Source organism: Vulpes vulpes, chromosome 13 (assembly GCF_048418805.1).
Source record: "Vulpes vulpes isolate BD-2025 chromosome 13, VulVul3, whole genome shotgun sequence".
Taxonomy (NCBI): Eukaryota; Metazoa; Chordata; class Mammalia; order Carnivora; family Canidae; genus Vulpes; species Vulpes vulpes.
The window spans coordinates 1,732,470-1,748,501 of NC_132792.1; the positions used below are offsets into that span (position 1 = coordinate 1,732,470).

The 16,032-nt window shown below is 43.4% G+C and overlaps 1 protein-coding gene across 32 annotated transcripts in view; it reads left to right on the plus strand.

The window, feature by feature from the left end:
• Window positions 1-16,032, plus strand: part of PTK2 (protein tyrosine kinase 2) — a 262,273-nt gene that overhangs the window by 124,373 nt on the left and 121,868 nt on the right. For all 32 annotated transcript variants that reach the window (XR_011996488.1, XR_011996489.1, XM_072733844.1 and 29 more), the window contains 2 exons: window positions 920-982; window positions 15,227-15,281. Coding sequence is in view for 30 of the 32 variants with exons in the window: in XM_072733844.1 (XP_072589945.1) it covers window positions 920-982; window positions 15,227-15,281 (118 nt within the window). In the remaining 2 variants the exon portion in view is untranslated. The remainder of the gene's footprint in view (window positions 1-919; window positions 983-15,226; window positions 15,282-16,032) is intronic.

A 16,032-nucleotide genomic window follows, 5' to 3' on the forward strand; every position in this document is an offset into this window, starting at 1 on the left:
TCCTAATGCCCTGTGCCCTGTTCAGTGTCCCTGACTTCATTATGAGGTAATGCACTATAGGAAAAGCCTGACACAGTAGTCTTTCCCTTCAGCCCCCCCGCCCCAATAGAATGCAGGAAAACAAACTAAGTGACCCTTTTGGGGCCCTTTTGGAATTTTTCATCTAAATCTAGTACTTTCATTTTAAGTAGGCCAAAGAAAAAGGCAAATTTAAAAGGCAAACCTGGTATTTATGTTACTAGAGACAAGTTTGAAACAAGGTCTCATTCTCCTAAAACATTATTGAGGTGATGTATATCATCAGTGTGTCCCAAAGCACCCCAGCCAGAGCTTCCCCTTCTGCAAGTTACTATGTTTGTGCAGATAGAATCCTGCCCCCTGGTGGCAGGTACTGTAGAGCAAGGACCAGAAACAACTTGAACAGGTCATCTGGAGTTGAAACCGTACAGATCAGACTATGAACGTTCAGAGTGTGCAGGAGCCTGGCACATATCCTGCACGGCCTTCTCTGTTCTGTTACAGGTCTGTGCAGTTACGCTTGGTGACATGCGTGCCCCTGCAGGAGGGGGTTTGGTGCTCGCCTGGCCATGGCAGCAGTCTGCTGGCCTGCAGCTATCCTGCTCGTGTGAGCAGGATGAGCATAGCAGGCAGCAGTTGTACCTGGAGTCTCGTGTCTTGTCTTTACAAAGAGCCTTCCCTGCTTCACATTGAAAGAGAAAGCGAGATTATCCAGTAGGACAGAGCCTGTGTTACCTGATCTCTGCTTCACTGCGGTGTGGGAGTAATGCTGAGGGTCAGATTCGGTCTTTATTAATAGCATATATTAGGATGTCTGTGGCTGAGCCACAAAGTAGTTACCATATGGCAGCATAGACACTCCTCACACGTGTGTATAAATGTATGTGTTCCCTGGTTTTAGGCGGTCATACTGGGAGATGAGAGGCAACGCGCTGGAGAAGAAGTCTAACTATGAAGTGCTGGAGTAAGTATCGCACCCCTGAGCTGTATCACATACACCCGGAGATGAGCCCACCTGCAAATCCGAACTTTTGTTAGTTTACTTAAAGTTAAATTCAAAACCTGAAACACTACTGTTTCTAAAACAATTGTGTCTGGAAGAAGAAAAGTTTTTTTAAGCAAAGAATTCCTAATGACAGGAACTGTGTAAGCAGACGTTTCAATTTGTTGACAGATGTCTTAATAATGGTTGGTAATGTCTACGGCACGTCATCACAGACTTCTGTCTCTGTAGATTTAATCACATTGGGGTGAAGTTTTGCTTCTAGTTTGCATCGAATTCAGAATTGCTGGTTCAGTTATTATATAATCTCTATGCATTGTTGAAGGGTTTTTCACAGGTGGCGATATGTGAATTACTTGTTGCTCAGGTTATCAGGATATTTAGAATAACTGAAAATTTTTCAGATAATTCAGGAATAAAATTTTCAGGAATTAATTTGTGTATTAGATTGTCGTATTAGGTTGTATTAAATGCATCTAAGCCATGCTGGAGCTTATGTCTGGGTAGGCTAGAAGTTCTGTTCTTCATCTTTTTGATAATGAATGCAGCAAAAGAGAGTTGATATTTGAATATCAGCAAAGGTCCATTTTAATTTCATTAAAAATAGTATCACATCTGGCCAACATTTATTTTTTTCTGGCTGTATTATTACTAAAATCTTTGTGGTATTTGGGAGATGTAAGATAAGTTGGTAAAATAAAGTAAGAGGTTATCCATTACTACCCTGCTGTGATAACAACTTTAACTGGCTTCAGATTTTGCTTGAACTTTCTTAGAGCCCAGCTATAGCCATAGTATGAAAGTGTAGTGCCCCACCCATTGGGAGGCAAGATTTACAGGGGAGGTGTAGTCATTTAAACATAAAAGTAGAAATAACCAGTTTGCAAATTGGTTATGGTGCTGCAGGTACAACCATTTGGAATAATAACTGGTCATAAGAGATGCAAGTTATTTTTCATAACTGACATGAGCCTCCTTTGTGCCAGGTCGTGAGGGATGAGAGTGGCATCTGGGGAGAGGCCCTGAGAGCCAGCTCCACACCTGACTTCTGGATGTGACATGTTAGCATAGCCTAGTGTCTGGGGCCGCATGCAGCAGAGGACACTCGCCAGAGGCTGTGCCTGTGTTAATCTGAGTGTACCTATACATAGGCCCTTAGCAGATCGGCCAGGGCAAAAACAAGTTGGTTGGAGATGAATGAGATTAGCTAGGACATGTTAGCAGGTGGAATTATCTTGAGTATTCCCTGACCTTCAGTGGATGGTATAGAAGTAGTGAGACCCTTAATAACCTAAACAAGAAAATGGCTAGTGTTCACTGTGCCATAGATTTCTGTTTACAACTGTCACAGTCTTCAGACTCCTGGACTCTTAATGCTTAAAATACAGATCAGAATTAAGGGGCTCACTGAAGATCTCATCTGAGATGATGTTGAGCTTGTCCTGAATTCCAATGGAGGCTCAAGGAATAACAGGAATAGTTTTAACTATTTGGTTATTTGGTCGATTATCTATTCCTTGTGCTTTGATTTCTTTACTCGCTAGTTCACTTAACAGACATTACTGAGCATGTGCTGAGCCACTGGCAGCCTAGTGCTGCACTCTCAGAAATTAATAATACAAAACATTCTCCCTCCAGAAGCTTATAGCTAGCAAGGAGACTCAGATGAGTGAGCAGACCTGTAGAATAAGGTCCTAGGAGCTGAAGTGGGGGTGCCTGGAGCTTGTGTGTGTGGGGAGTGTGGTACTTGACGTCTGAGGTGGTTTCATTGGGAGATGCAACATGCCACATACTGTCTTGCCACATGCTGTCTTTGAGTCCCAAAGACAGCATGTGGGCAGGTGGGGATAGCTGGCCGGGAGGAGGGAAGAGACTTCGTGAAGGCACAAAAACACAGGAGGCCAGGTAACAGCTAGGAAACCACCTGTTGGTTGTGAGGGCCAGGTCACCAACACTCCAGTGAGCTCTGCAAAGGGCTGAGGTCCTTGACGCCATGGACTCCTGAGCCATGCAAACGAGGACCATGGTCTGTGGTTTAGAACTCCCATGTTATTAAGGAAGGTTAGAAAAGGGAAGTGAGGAAGCAGGGCACCACTGTGTCCTTCCTGCCCACTCAAGAAGGAGTGAGGCTGTGTCGTAGGCACCGTAGCACTGGCAGCAGGGTGGAGGTGGCTGGAGCCGAGGTCTGTCCTGGGCTGCTAGGGATGCTGCTCATAGGAAGGGTTTCTGTTTGAGGAGGAATCATGTGAACTATTACAGCATATTGATTTTCAGTTCTGAAGGAATATGCCTGTTTTTGAAATGAAAGGAAGGAGAAATGTGGGTTTATTTCATATGTTAAAAGATCACTCATATCAATAGCATTAAAATCTCCAGTGGTATCCAGGGCCTGGTTTCTAATGTCATTTGTCAGTAAAAGGAACCAGGGCTCCTTTAAGAAGTGCCTGATGCCAGAGAGAGGCAGGGAGGGGAAATAAATGCAGGCGGGGCCTGGGCATCTGGAGGTGCCAGGAGGGAGGAAGTGCTCTGCCCACGTGTCGCAAGAGCCAGCTGAGGTGCCTGAAGCTGAGTAGTCTGAGCTACAAAATGAGCGACAGTTTTAGATCATAACCCAGAGCATAAAGTAGACATCCGTGAGTCCATACTAATATAAACAATTGAATAAATAAATGAGAAGTGATAGGTCTCCCATACAGAAGAATTACAAGTAATTAATGTAGATATGACAACAAAGGGGGCAGAACACAAAATCCCACCTCAAAGAGTGGCCTGTACTTAGTGACTTGTACAGTGCAGTGCAGAAAGGGGTATGGGGAGAAAGTCGGCTGGCAGTGAGGAAACCTGCAGGCCCCACCTGAGCTGGATGCTCAAGGTCAGCATGAGCAGTGATGAGCCGTGTTGATGGCACGTGCCCCTGGTAGGATCTGTTGAGAAGGGCACTTCACCTCTCTTGGCTTCCTCCCCTAAACCTATAACCCCAGTCTCATCATGTGAAACAGATAATTCCCAGTTGAGAGGTATTATACAAAACAACAAACCAGTACACCTTCAAACTGTCAAGGTTGTCAAAAACAAGGAAAATCTGAGAAGCTGACACAGCCAAGAAGAGCCAAGAAGAGCCTTTAGACACTAACATGACAGTTAGTGTCATGATGATTAAGTTGGATTCTGAAACAAAAAAAATGATACAGAAAATAATGAAATCTGAATGAAGTACAGACTTTGTTAACAATAATAAATCGATGTTGATTAGGAGTTGCGGCTGGTGTGCCATTGGCAATGTGAGCTAGGAGCAGTAGCAACAGCTGGGCATGGGGTATCCGTGGGACTCTGTACTGTCTTTGCAACCTCTGTAAATCGGAGACTATTCTGCAGGAGTCTGTCTCCATGTAAAGGGAAATGATGAGGGAGTGGAGCTGAAAAGCCAGCAAGTAGATAAAGATGACGATCTCAAGAGGTCCAGTCCGAGGTGGACGGTTTGTGAAGTCCAAGGAGGACCAGGATTATTAATCACCTGGCAGTTAGTGGCAGGGTGCAGGAGCACCTGTTTGTGTCCTTCGGGTCACTGTGGAAGCCCGTCCTGTTTTAGGGACTGGGGAAGGATGGTGTGAACTGTATCCTGCCCTGTCTCTGCGAGGCTAGGAACTGTGGTGTCACAGGATGAAGTGAGCCAGGTGTACTGGAAATACTGTAAAAGGGCCAGAGTCACAGGACACCAGGGGCCCAAAAAATCTCCATGGATCATGCATTGACATGTTCGTAGCAGCAAGAACAGGCAGTTAAAAGAAGAAAAGGAAGAAGCAGGTATCCATCAAGGTGGGTTGGAGAGAGGAGTTTTCAGTTTAAGATCAGTTTGCAATGAGGGGCACCTGTCTGGCCGATGGTAGAGCTTGCAGCTCTTGATCTCAGGGCCTGTTTGAAATGAAAATTGAAGATTACACTGGAATCGGTGTAAACTGGGCTCCTTTCTAGAGATTACAGAAATTGAGACAACAGGACAGGAGGCAGGGGGCAGAGGACAGTCTGGGGCTCTGATGAGTGGGGGGTCAGTGAAGTGGAGAATGTGGGAATCACAATCCACAAGGGAGGGCCTGTGCTCGTATTGTGGGAGAAATGGGTGCAGCATGGTGTGCTCATCACGGGCCTTCTCAGAGGGTGAGGGTGTAAAGCTGAATTCTCTGTAATCTTGAGGCAGCTGTTGTGAATCCTTTTAGAGATATGCTTTGTGAATTAAGCAGAGATGCTAGAGAAGGAAAAGAGGGGTGGATTTAAGCGGCTTGTGTTCCAGGGTATGACCAGGCGGGGTTTCCCCTGCCCGCCCTCTGCCTCCTGCTAGGTTCTGCGTAGTTGTAGAAGTCGTGTGACTCTGCCCTCTGGCGGCAGGGTATCTGGGTGTGGGTCCTGGTTGCCCCATGGCTAGGGGTGTAAAGTGCGGGCGGGGCTGCTGCCTGCCTTGGTGTGTGGTTAGGGAGGTGGCCTGCCCGGAGAGCTGAACGTAGCACCAGGCCCTGAGTGAATGTCTGCCCATGATCTTTGCTGTGATCCGGATCCAGGGGACAGCTTGTCACTCTTGATGAAACCAAACTGTGTAGCGTCACTTCACAGTGTTACTAGAAAAAAGCATATAAAAGAATGTCAGAGTTTATCGGTTAACTTAATGTTGAGCCCTTTAAAATAGTTTTCATTTGTTTACAGAGGTCGTAATACAGTCTAGCTAGAGAAGATTGAAACGGAGTTGTCCAATAAGATAAAAGTCTTCAAATCCCAACAGTTAGTGTTAACCACCTTCCCAGTCTTACCGTCTTAGCAGATATTCTCCTAGGCCCCCTTTTTCCATGTTTTCGTACAACACAGTACAGAGCTTAACGTGAGAGTGGTGGCGCTGTATGTGCATCCTGCTTTTTTCCGGCAGCCTTATTCTGGAAAGAGGTTTCCACTCACTGGATGCACATCAGCACAGTAGTCCATCACATCCGTGTGTGATGCCACATTTAACCAGTCAGGACAATGACAGTACGAGGCAATGTCATCATGTTTTCTTGTTCGTTTTTGCCTGTTGACCTGCAGATAATAGCTTGTTTTATTTGCTTTAGCTTGATTACTGTTGATATCGAACACTTTCCCGTATGTGGGCCGTTTTATATTCCTTTTTAAAAATTAGCTATTTATTTTTTTTTATCAATTTTTACATGTATTTGTGTTTTTTCTTATTAATATTAAGAGGTTTTTGTCATATTAACTGTGTTTGTAGTATTTGTTCTGCACGTTCTTCCCAACTTGTCTTTGTCAACTGTGCTTATATGGCTTTTCATCATACAGGACATGTTCTTTTTTCTTGTTTTTTCTTTAATGTAGTAAAATCTGCCAGTTATTTTCACTTTGGTTTTGAGTTTCAAGACCTGATGTTTGTTCTGAAACTTTTGTTCTAAAAATCTTGTGTATTTAGGGGATCCCTGGGTGGCGCAGCGGTTTGGCGCCTGCCTTTGGCTCAGGGTGTGATCCTGGAGACCCAGGATCGAATCCCATGTCGGGCTCCTGGTGCATGGAGCCTGCTTCTCCCTCTGCCTGTGTCTCTGCCTCTCTCTCTCTCTCTCTCCCCCTCTCTGTGACTATCGTAAATAAATAATAAAAAAAAATTAAAAATAAAATAAAAATAAAAGTCTTGTGTATTTATTTCTATTTTTACATTTCCAAGTGTGCAGATATTTTTAAAAAGGTTTTCTTGGTAATGGTCCGTGTAATAACAGCTTCTTTGGCTTTCATGGAGACTGTCATTGCAGGCTTGTGTAAGATCATTTCCCTGCAGTAATTTATTATGAAAAAATTCAGACATACAGAAAGTTGAAAGAACCATGCAGGAAGCACACATGTATCTGCCACCTAGATTCTGCAGTTAATATTCTTCTGTGTTTCCTTTATGTGGACAGTTTTTATAAGTGGTTCAGTGTGATTTTAAAAATGTATTTTCTGCTCAAGCTGGTTAATGTCTGTCTTTCCTGGTATTTTGTCTCTTGACAACTCAGTAACTGAGAAGGCATGTGTCTCCCTCTGTGAGAGCAGCTGTGTCCGTATCCTCCTGTGGGTCAGTTCATGTTTGCTTTGTATTTGAAGCTTTTTCATATAAACACAAACAGAATGTTTTTATCTTCTTGGTTAATTGAATCTCATGTCGTTATTCAGTTACTCTCAGGGTGCCTAATCATACATACTTTCTTGTTTTGGGGGGACTTCTCGTCCTGAAGTCTGCTTTGCCTTCTTTAGGTTAGCATTGGCCTAACTTTCATTTCCTTTCTTTGTATCACTTCTTCTGTCCCTTTACTACTTTTCTTCTATTACTTCCCACCTCATTACATCTTTACACTTTTATAGTGTTTCTTGTAAGCATCATAGAGTCAGATTTCTTAAATCCAGAATGTCTTTCCTTTAACTGATGGCTTTAATATGTTCGTATTTATTAGAATAAATGATCTATTTGGACTGGCTTGTGTTGTCTTTATTTCTACTGTGTGTGTATGTGTGTGTGTGTGTGTGTGTGTGTGTGTGTGTGTATTCATTCCTTTTTTAAATGTTTATTTCTTAATGGGTTTTCTTATTCCAAATTTTCTTCCCTAATGATTTGGATATGTATAAACTACTTCTGTTCTTTTATTAGTTACCCTTACATTTTAACCTTCTATATTAACCAAATCTAGATCTTAAAGTTACCTTCACCCTTCTAGTAGTGCAAAGACCTTGGGACATCCTCACTCTCTGCATCTCCTTCCAACTTCTATGCCATTTCACTCATTATGTTAGTTCTGTCTTTGCTTAAACCACACGTTAGACATTATATGATCTCATGCAGACATTGCTGATTTGGCAGCATGTGTACCATTTTATCTCTTAAATGCTCTTGTGTCACCTAAGCGCACCCTTCCAGCATCCTTTTCCTTTCAAACACTGTATTTTCCCCACATTCAAAAGATAATGTTCAGTACAGCTGTTGACAGGTGTGCTGCCATTTCTCTGATTGCTCTTCCCTTTAAGATCTTAGCGTTGCTCTTCCAGTCTCACTCGTGTCTCAGGCTTGCGTTTCTTTGGTGACCCAGCTTGGAACAAGATGTGCTGCTTGGTTCTGTGGATTTGTGTTTTCATCTGGAAAGTATATGCCATCAGCTCTGGAATTGTCAACTAAATACATTTGGACTTTTGTAGCTCCTCATGTGGGGTTCATATTTTCCATCTCCGTTTCTCCCTGTGATGGTGTGTGTGTCTTCTAAGCCTCATTGGCTCATGTTTCATTTCACCATTGATACTTTTCAGTTCTGCAAGGTCATGTCTTGGGATATGATCTGCTCTTAGTTCCTAGTAACCTTTTGTTGCGTGCTTGTGCCTGTGATGGTGCCAGGAGTGTGTTAGTCTGCTGTTCCACTGACTCACTCAGGCCTCCACGTGGCTTGAATCAGAGACTGTTGGCCCGAAGTTGGGCATGTGGGGCTCCAGAGGGGCTTCTTGGAGATCCGAAGGGTGGATGGCACAACTGCAGCCTTCCTTGGGTCCGGACCCAGCGCCAGAACACTTGGTCCTTCAGACAGCATCCTGTCCAGAACCCCAGAGCAGGTGCCTGAGGCCAGCTGGCCCAGCACTCCTCAACCACAGTGCTCCTCCCCAGCGCTCTTCAACCCCAGCACTTAGGGCATGTTGGGCCAGGACTGCAGGCCTGCCTGTTTGTTACCCGGCTGCTCAAACTGACCCTGCTGGAGCCCAGGCTGGACCCAGCCTGTCTTTGGATGTCCATTTCCCTTCATTTTTAAGATATAGTATTTAATTCTTTTGTATGCATCTTTTCGTGGTAAAGTTCTGTTTCTGACATCTTGAAAGGTGGCTTTACTCCATGAACAATTCTTGACTCATCGTGGTATTTTCTCAGTACTTTAAAAATCTGTGAAGCTGCTCTTCCCATTCCATCTTCCCACACAGCTGTCAAGAAGGCTTTACACGTGATGCCTACTGAGAGGATCATCTAGCTCAGAGCAGACTCTGGCCATCCTGCCCCAGAGACCCGGCAGTCCAGATCCTACAGGGGCCTCGGCATTTCTCTCGGCATTTCTCTTTCCTTCTGAGGATTGCTGGTGACTTGGGGCCACTTGGAAGGATGTAGATTTTCTAGTACAGAAAAGAATTCAGCATGAATGCAGAATATCACATGTTTCCTCTGACTTTATTGTATGGTTCTTTTTCCCTTGGGGCGGCCTGGGTGGCCTGCCAGTAAGGAGATAAATTGTGAAATAATCCACAGGGTTGCTTAGTTTCTGTCTGAAAATTTAAAGACAATCTTGATTACAGCCTGATAAAGAATACCCCTTCCACTTTACCACGTTTCTAAATAAGTATTTTAAAATCATGCTGAAGATAACTGGGCCAGCTTCTACGAGTGGGGAAAGTAGTACATAGGAAGTTCTGTAGCTCTTTAAACTAACCAGACCTAGTCTTTCCCTGTCTTTCCCACTGTGGTAGAACCAGTGTGCCTTCTTTGTAGCCTAAGGGAAGATGCATGGCGGTGACACCCCCCCACAGCCCCACCCCGGCCCCAGAACCTGTCCTCCCAAGGACATGCTTCCAGGGAGTGGCATGCAGCTAGAGACCTGCACACCTTGATGAGCAGAGCCGAGGCGGGGGGGAGGGAGGCAGCCTCCACAGGAGGGCAGATCAGAGCTTTAAGAGAATTGTCTTGTCCTCAAGCATTGTGACAATGACAGATTTACCAGAATCAGCTAATAAATCAGCTGTGTTTCAATTATGGTTCCCACTGTGATCTTGTTGAAGGAAGGATTTCACATACCAGTGATTCTTCTTTGAACTACACAATTGTATCATGAAATTATTTTATGTGAACTACTTTGTTCTTCAGTTCTGCTCATTTCCTTATTAAAGTGGTTTGCTTTTTAAAGAAATTTGTTTTTAATCATCTTTGCATGTCATGTATTTTCTGCAGTTGTTTGTGTACTTGTATCTGTTCTCTGCTAGAATGTCAGCTTCCCTGAGGGAGGACCTCCCTCCCCCGACCCACCGCTATTCCCAGCACCTAACAGTGTTGGACATTCATTTGGTATTCATCCATTGGGATTTCTTGAATGAAAAAAAATTCATGAGTTAAAGTTAACAGAAGTTAATTATGATTTTGCATTGTTTTCATTTTTTCATTGTCTTCTGAATAGTAATCTCATGGTTTTTTTAGTTGCCTATGTTAAAGAAGATGCTGATGGGTTTGGCATGAATTGATAGTGGCTTAACTAAGACAAGGTCATTCTTCTTTCATACGAAGCAAGTCTTAGATGGACACTGCTCCTCATTAGCAGGGTGCCGGGCTTCTTTAATCTGGCCATTCCATCATCTATAGCAGCCACCTTATGACCTAGGATGGCTAGTGGACTTTACCATCACATTTGTATTCCAGCCTCACAGAGGAGGAAGAAGTGGACATCCTCTTTCTTTCTCTTCCTCGCAAGGACACAGGTGTATACATAGTGCTTTCCCTTAGAGGGACATGGACTGAGTCGTAGTCCTATGGCCACCCCTGGCTACAAGAGAGGAAGGAACACATACTTTTCCTGGCCAAAAGACAGCTTCTTATTACCAGTGAATTGCTATTCACTTATTCAGAAGTGAAAAATCTGTCCTGCATTTAGAGAATTTTCATATTTATCAGTCTTTAAGAGGTATTATAGAGGTTAAATATCTGTCGTATTTTTACACTAAAGATACTTGCGTCTGAGAGTTTTGGAGCAAGGATAAGATAGGGATGCTATATGAAAAATGCACATTTTAGTTGTATTTTAACATGGTTTTGGTTGCTTTTTTTGCCTGGATTTTAAATCTTTAAGGAATTATGTCCACAGAGTATAAGTACCCCAAGCTAACAGACAAAGTCAAGGTCTTCTTAGAAGTAGTGCCAAAGGGGAAATAAATTTATCTTTGACATAAGAATTTACTTATAATGAAGCTTATTTCATACCCAGGTCTCCCAAAGCCTGCTGTGTTAGGGATCTGTAGACTTGGATGCACCTGTGCAGGACAAGGCCACACGCTGGGCTACCTAGGCAGGAGCTGGTGCACTCTGGGGTATTCATCCTGGTGTGCAGGAGACCCTGGGTGTCAAGGAGATGCAGCAGGTGCTGAGGACAGCTGGTGAGGACAGGTGGCGAGGACTGCCACCTGCCAGGGGGAGGGAATGTGTCTTAGGGCCTAGACTGCTCTGGGTAGGGAGCTGGGTGTGGCGGGTGTGGCAGGTGGGCAGTCAGCCCTGACACCTGGAGACACAGAGCAGAACAAAGTCCTCGTTGGTCAGCAGTGGTTTCAGTATTTCCTGTGAAAGACGAGAAGTAAATTAAACATTAATTAAAAGGATTCTGGCTTAAAATTGATCACAACTATAAATTGAAACTCCAGAAACTCTAATGTCAACAAGCAGTCATATTGGCGTTGGAGCCTGGTGGTCTGACTGTACCTCTGCCAGTGGGTAGTTGAGCCTGTGTCTCCCCCGAGGAAAGGGGATTGTTCCACCCCAGTATCCAACATGGTGCTGGTGTGAGCAAGCAGATGAGGGCAGCCTTGCTTTCTCTGAGGCTTCACATCAAGATAATTTGAATTTTAGAAACTAAATGATAGACACCCTTTTCTGCTAATCCTTAGAGAATAAGTAGGAAGAGTAGCAATTGGAAGCTCCCTGCTGCACATGGATGGGCAGTGCCAGCTGAGGGCTTCTGTATGACTCCCAGCCCTGTCCTGTAAGATTGGCTGCATGGGATGCTCTCCTTCTGGCTCCAGGGCTTCGTCCCAGAGGTTCCAATGCTGCGTGGTATCCCATGGTCACTGTCCTAGCTGTGTAGCTGTACCCAGCATCCATCTATTCCACTCACCCCTTCACTTACCGAGGAGCCTTTGATCCAAGCCCCAAGCCCTGGAGAGTCAGGGTCCCTGATGTCCTGGATTCACTGCTGCAGCCCAGTGCAGCATCTTATAATGTTGGAGATGCCCTCTCTGCCCTGGCCAGCATGGCAACCACACTCACTATGTGAGGTCACTAAGCACCTGAAATGTAGCCGGCATGACAGGGAACTAGATTTTTAGATGAATTTTAACTAATTTAAGTCTATATTGCTTCACATGGCTCTGCAATGGACAGTATAGTTCTTACCTAATGTTAATATCTTGTCAGCTGTGTATGGGTTTGGAGGTTTCCTTTGGACTTATGTGGAAATCCAGCAACCTAATGCTTGAGTTTGGGAATTGCAGTTTGGCAGTATTCTAAAAGTTTCATGTAGCTAGTTTTTTGTCCAGTGAGTTTGCATGAATTTAGGATCTACCCCTTGACAATTATTTGTAAAGAATTGCCTATAATAAAAGCCAGTAGTTGTATTTTGTTGAAATGTATAAGTAGTATTTATTGTTTGATTCACATAATCTCACACTTGTGTAGAGTTTGGGCTCAGATGAATTTTAGGGCACAAGAAACTAAAAGCTCAACTGCTATGCAGCTTGTAGAGGCAGCCTCACATTGAAAGTGGGACAGGCTGCCTGTCCCCACTGGGTGTCCTAGGAGAGGGTTTAAATTTGAATGATTGTAATAGGCCCTCCCTAAAACTGTGAACGTAGTGCCTGAGCTGCTCCTCCAGGTTTCTGGGCGCCCTGCACCATGAAGCCTAAGGTAGATTGGCTTCTGGATTCAGTGAACTGAAATGTGTTGTTGTTGGATCTTTCTGATGATTTTGCTTGCTTTTGTCTCATTTCTAGTTTCTTACTTGCCAGGTGTCACATTTAAAAGAATTGTAACATACGGACAAATGTTACAAATCCATTGCTCAAAAGTGTTGGAAAAACTAAACTATATACTTGCCAGCATTAGTTGGCCTTACCTTTTTTTGTTTTGTTTTCTTTTCTCTCAGATGAAATTGTCTTCATCTTGGAAGTAAAAGTAACACCTAGAAACGGGCTTTATTTTCACCAGGAAGTATGCCCTCTCATTTTTCATGAAACATACAACCCTTTGGGTCCATCTTTAATTTCCCCATTTGTAACAGAATGAGTGTGATAAATTCTTTGCTATCCAATTGACTCTAAAAGTAGATGCATTACCTGGTTGGCTAGGGGTGACACTGGTTTCACGGTCAGGAAGAGGACATCCCCTGCCCTGGTCTTCCCCCTCAGCCAGAGACATTGGTGGCCAGCTGCCTCCTTGAAATCCCCACTAGGAGGCCACATACACTTTGCTTGCACCCACACATCTAAAACAGAACCCACCCCGGCTTCCCCTTCTCGATGCATGGAGTCCTTTCACATATGTCCAGTCACTGGGCACTCTTGACCTTGTGTCCACAGGTCTGAATCTCTTCCCTTCTCACTTCCTCTGCTGCCTACCCTTCCACCACCTCTTCCCTGAGCATCTGCCAGCCTTCCTCCTACCTGCTCTTTTATCCTCCCCCACCCCCACCGTGTATTCTGCTTGTGGCAGAAAAGGGTCATACCTCCCTGTGCTTAAACAGCAGGCAGTCAGGCGTGTGGACCAAATGCTCACCAGACAGGAGGGGCATCTACTGTATTTCTGGAGAAAAGAGTTGTAGGAACTTAACACGCTCTTTTTTCATCCTCAGCACCACTGTTGGAGTAGGAATTAGCATTCCCAGCTTACAAACAGCCTCAAGTTTATAGGTGTTTGGTTATAGTCAAATCCATCCTGTGGCCATGTGAAGATTCCAGCCCAGAGCTCTCTGTGTGAAAAGTGCCCGGAAAGGAACGTAGGGGAGAAAATACTCAGAAACAGTGCCTAAAGAGTCTAGACTTTTTCTCTTCACCTGCTTATTGTGCTACTTTCCATAGTGGTTAGCACCCAAACCCTTAAATACAAAGACCCTGTCTGTTTAGGAGGCAGCAAGAAAGGGAAGACCCTGGGGGGGACACTTCTCCTCCTTTGACACCCTGTAATCACTGTAGATGATGCAGATCTGAAAAGATATGGAAGGGAAGTCACAAAGTGAAGTAGTTAGAAAAATAAATGAAAAGCTAGGGTTATATGAACTAATTGGTAGATAGAACCAGGAAACAACATCATGGAAGTTGAGAAAGAATTTAGAAACATGTTGTGGACATGATAACAACGAAAAGGAAATGAGAACTGAGACCAGTTTTGGATTTAGCAAGTTTGTTGGCTTAGGTGCTAACTAGTAGATTATAGAATAGGGGATTGGAATGTTTGGATATTGGATCAACCATATAAACTGTGATTTCTGTAGTTTTATTTATAATGCCAGCTAACTTACTGCAATCATAGATAAAGAAGTCATCCCTTTTGTATTTTAAAATATTTCTTATTTAGCTTATACTTAATGTAATTCTGAAAGGATACCATTGTCTAGTTTTCTCCTTCTGGATCCTTTGATGTCCTCTGTTCCTTAATGTCTGCAGAGGCTGTTTCATTTTACTAGCACACGAGGGCCATCTAGTGGCCCCAACTCCTGGTGCACTCGGTACCAAGGAAAGAGAACGAGCTGGTCTTTTTGGTCTGTGCTCTTGGCCAGAGTGTTTTGACGCTTGTGATAGTAATGATCAATTCTGTAGCCTGATCTAAAGAAAATCACTGGGACTTATGACCTTTTCACACTTTTAGCTTTCTGACTTTAGGCAAGTCACCTAATTTCTCGCTTTTTGTTTGCTATGTGAAACTAAGATGATACATTTGGGTTAGGTGAATGAATCCCTTAGTCAAAAAAAGTTTACTTAAAAAAATAGTCTACTCTTAGAATTAATTCAAGTAATTTTAATGGTATATCCCAAACGTTTTCCTCCTCTGGCCAGTCTACTTTCTCTACAAATACAATGTCACCCAGTTGGAACTGGTATTTATAAGGCCAACTTTCAAACTGTGTTTACTCATACATTACCCTCTTGCCAAGAGGCACACTTTAGAAGGGTTTTTAACAGTGAGGGTTAAAACAGGAAAAAGATGTTCTACTGAAAGCAACTCATATTGATATTTTCTACTCATATCTAGAAAATGACTTGTCCCACCCCTTCCCTGACTGCTGGTAAATTGGAGCTTTATTATACTTCCTTCTTTCCTGAATAATAAGTGGAAGGATAAATAAATTGCATTTATGTTCTTGCAACAATGTCATTATATTAATTGATTTGGTGGTGTTATTTGTTAATACACTTCTTTTTATGTTTCAGAAAAGATGTTGGTTTGAAGCGATTTTTTCCTAGGAGTTTACTGGATTCTGTCAAGGTAATTAGAATCTGCTTTATTGTAATCAGATGACCACATTATGTAAATACCTCCCTATGGTATATGGTTTTCTCTCTTACATGTAAAAGTTACAATGTAAAAAAGCTGATAGTTATTTTGCTCCGGTTAATGGCAAGTAGATTTTTGCAGGCACAGCTTTCTCCCACAAAGCTATGGTTTCACTTGTTTATTACATGTGACGCTCAGCTAAGTACAACATTAAGAAACTTGAATGTACCCGAGGCTTTGTCACCTAGGTCTTTATGGTCTCAGGTATTTTGATACATGTAAGTGAAGAAGCAGTATGTAAACGGATCATAGTGGTAGCTGAATGTGTGTCTGTGCACACCTGTGCACGTATAAGTTGCATTGTAAAGATCTCTCTTCTCTTATTCCAACCATGTGGACACTCCTCCTCATTAGTAACTTTTGCAGAGCCTCATCTTCTCTCCCTCCCTGCAGAGGAAACCGCAGGGGAGGAACACCCAGGGGCTCTGAAGTGTTTCCAGCCAATCTAGAGCACATGCCAAGACGTTCAAGTGAGGGAGGGCTTTGGTCAGAATAGAGTCCGGCTGATACGAGCTTTCCCATTTATGAGCCCCATAGTCTTGGACTGTTTGTTATTTCCACAATGAAGAAAATAGCATTTTGTAGGGTTGATGTGAATATTTACAGATTGTTATATACGTTACTTACCATGGGATCTGTAACAATGCAGTTTATATATAATGGTGGCTGTTACTGCTCTTTT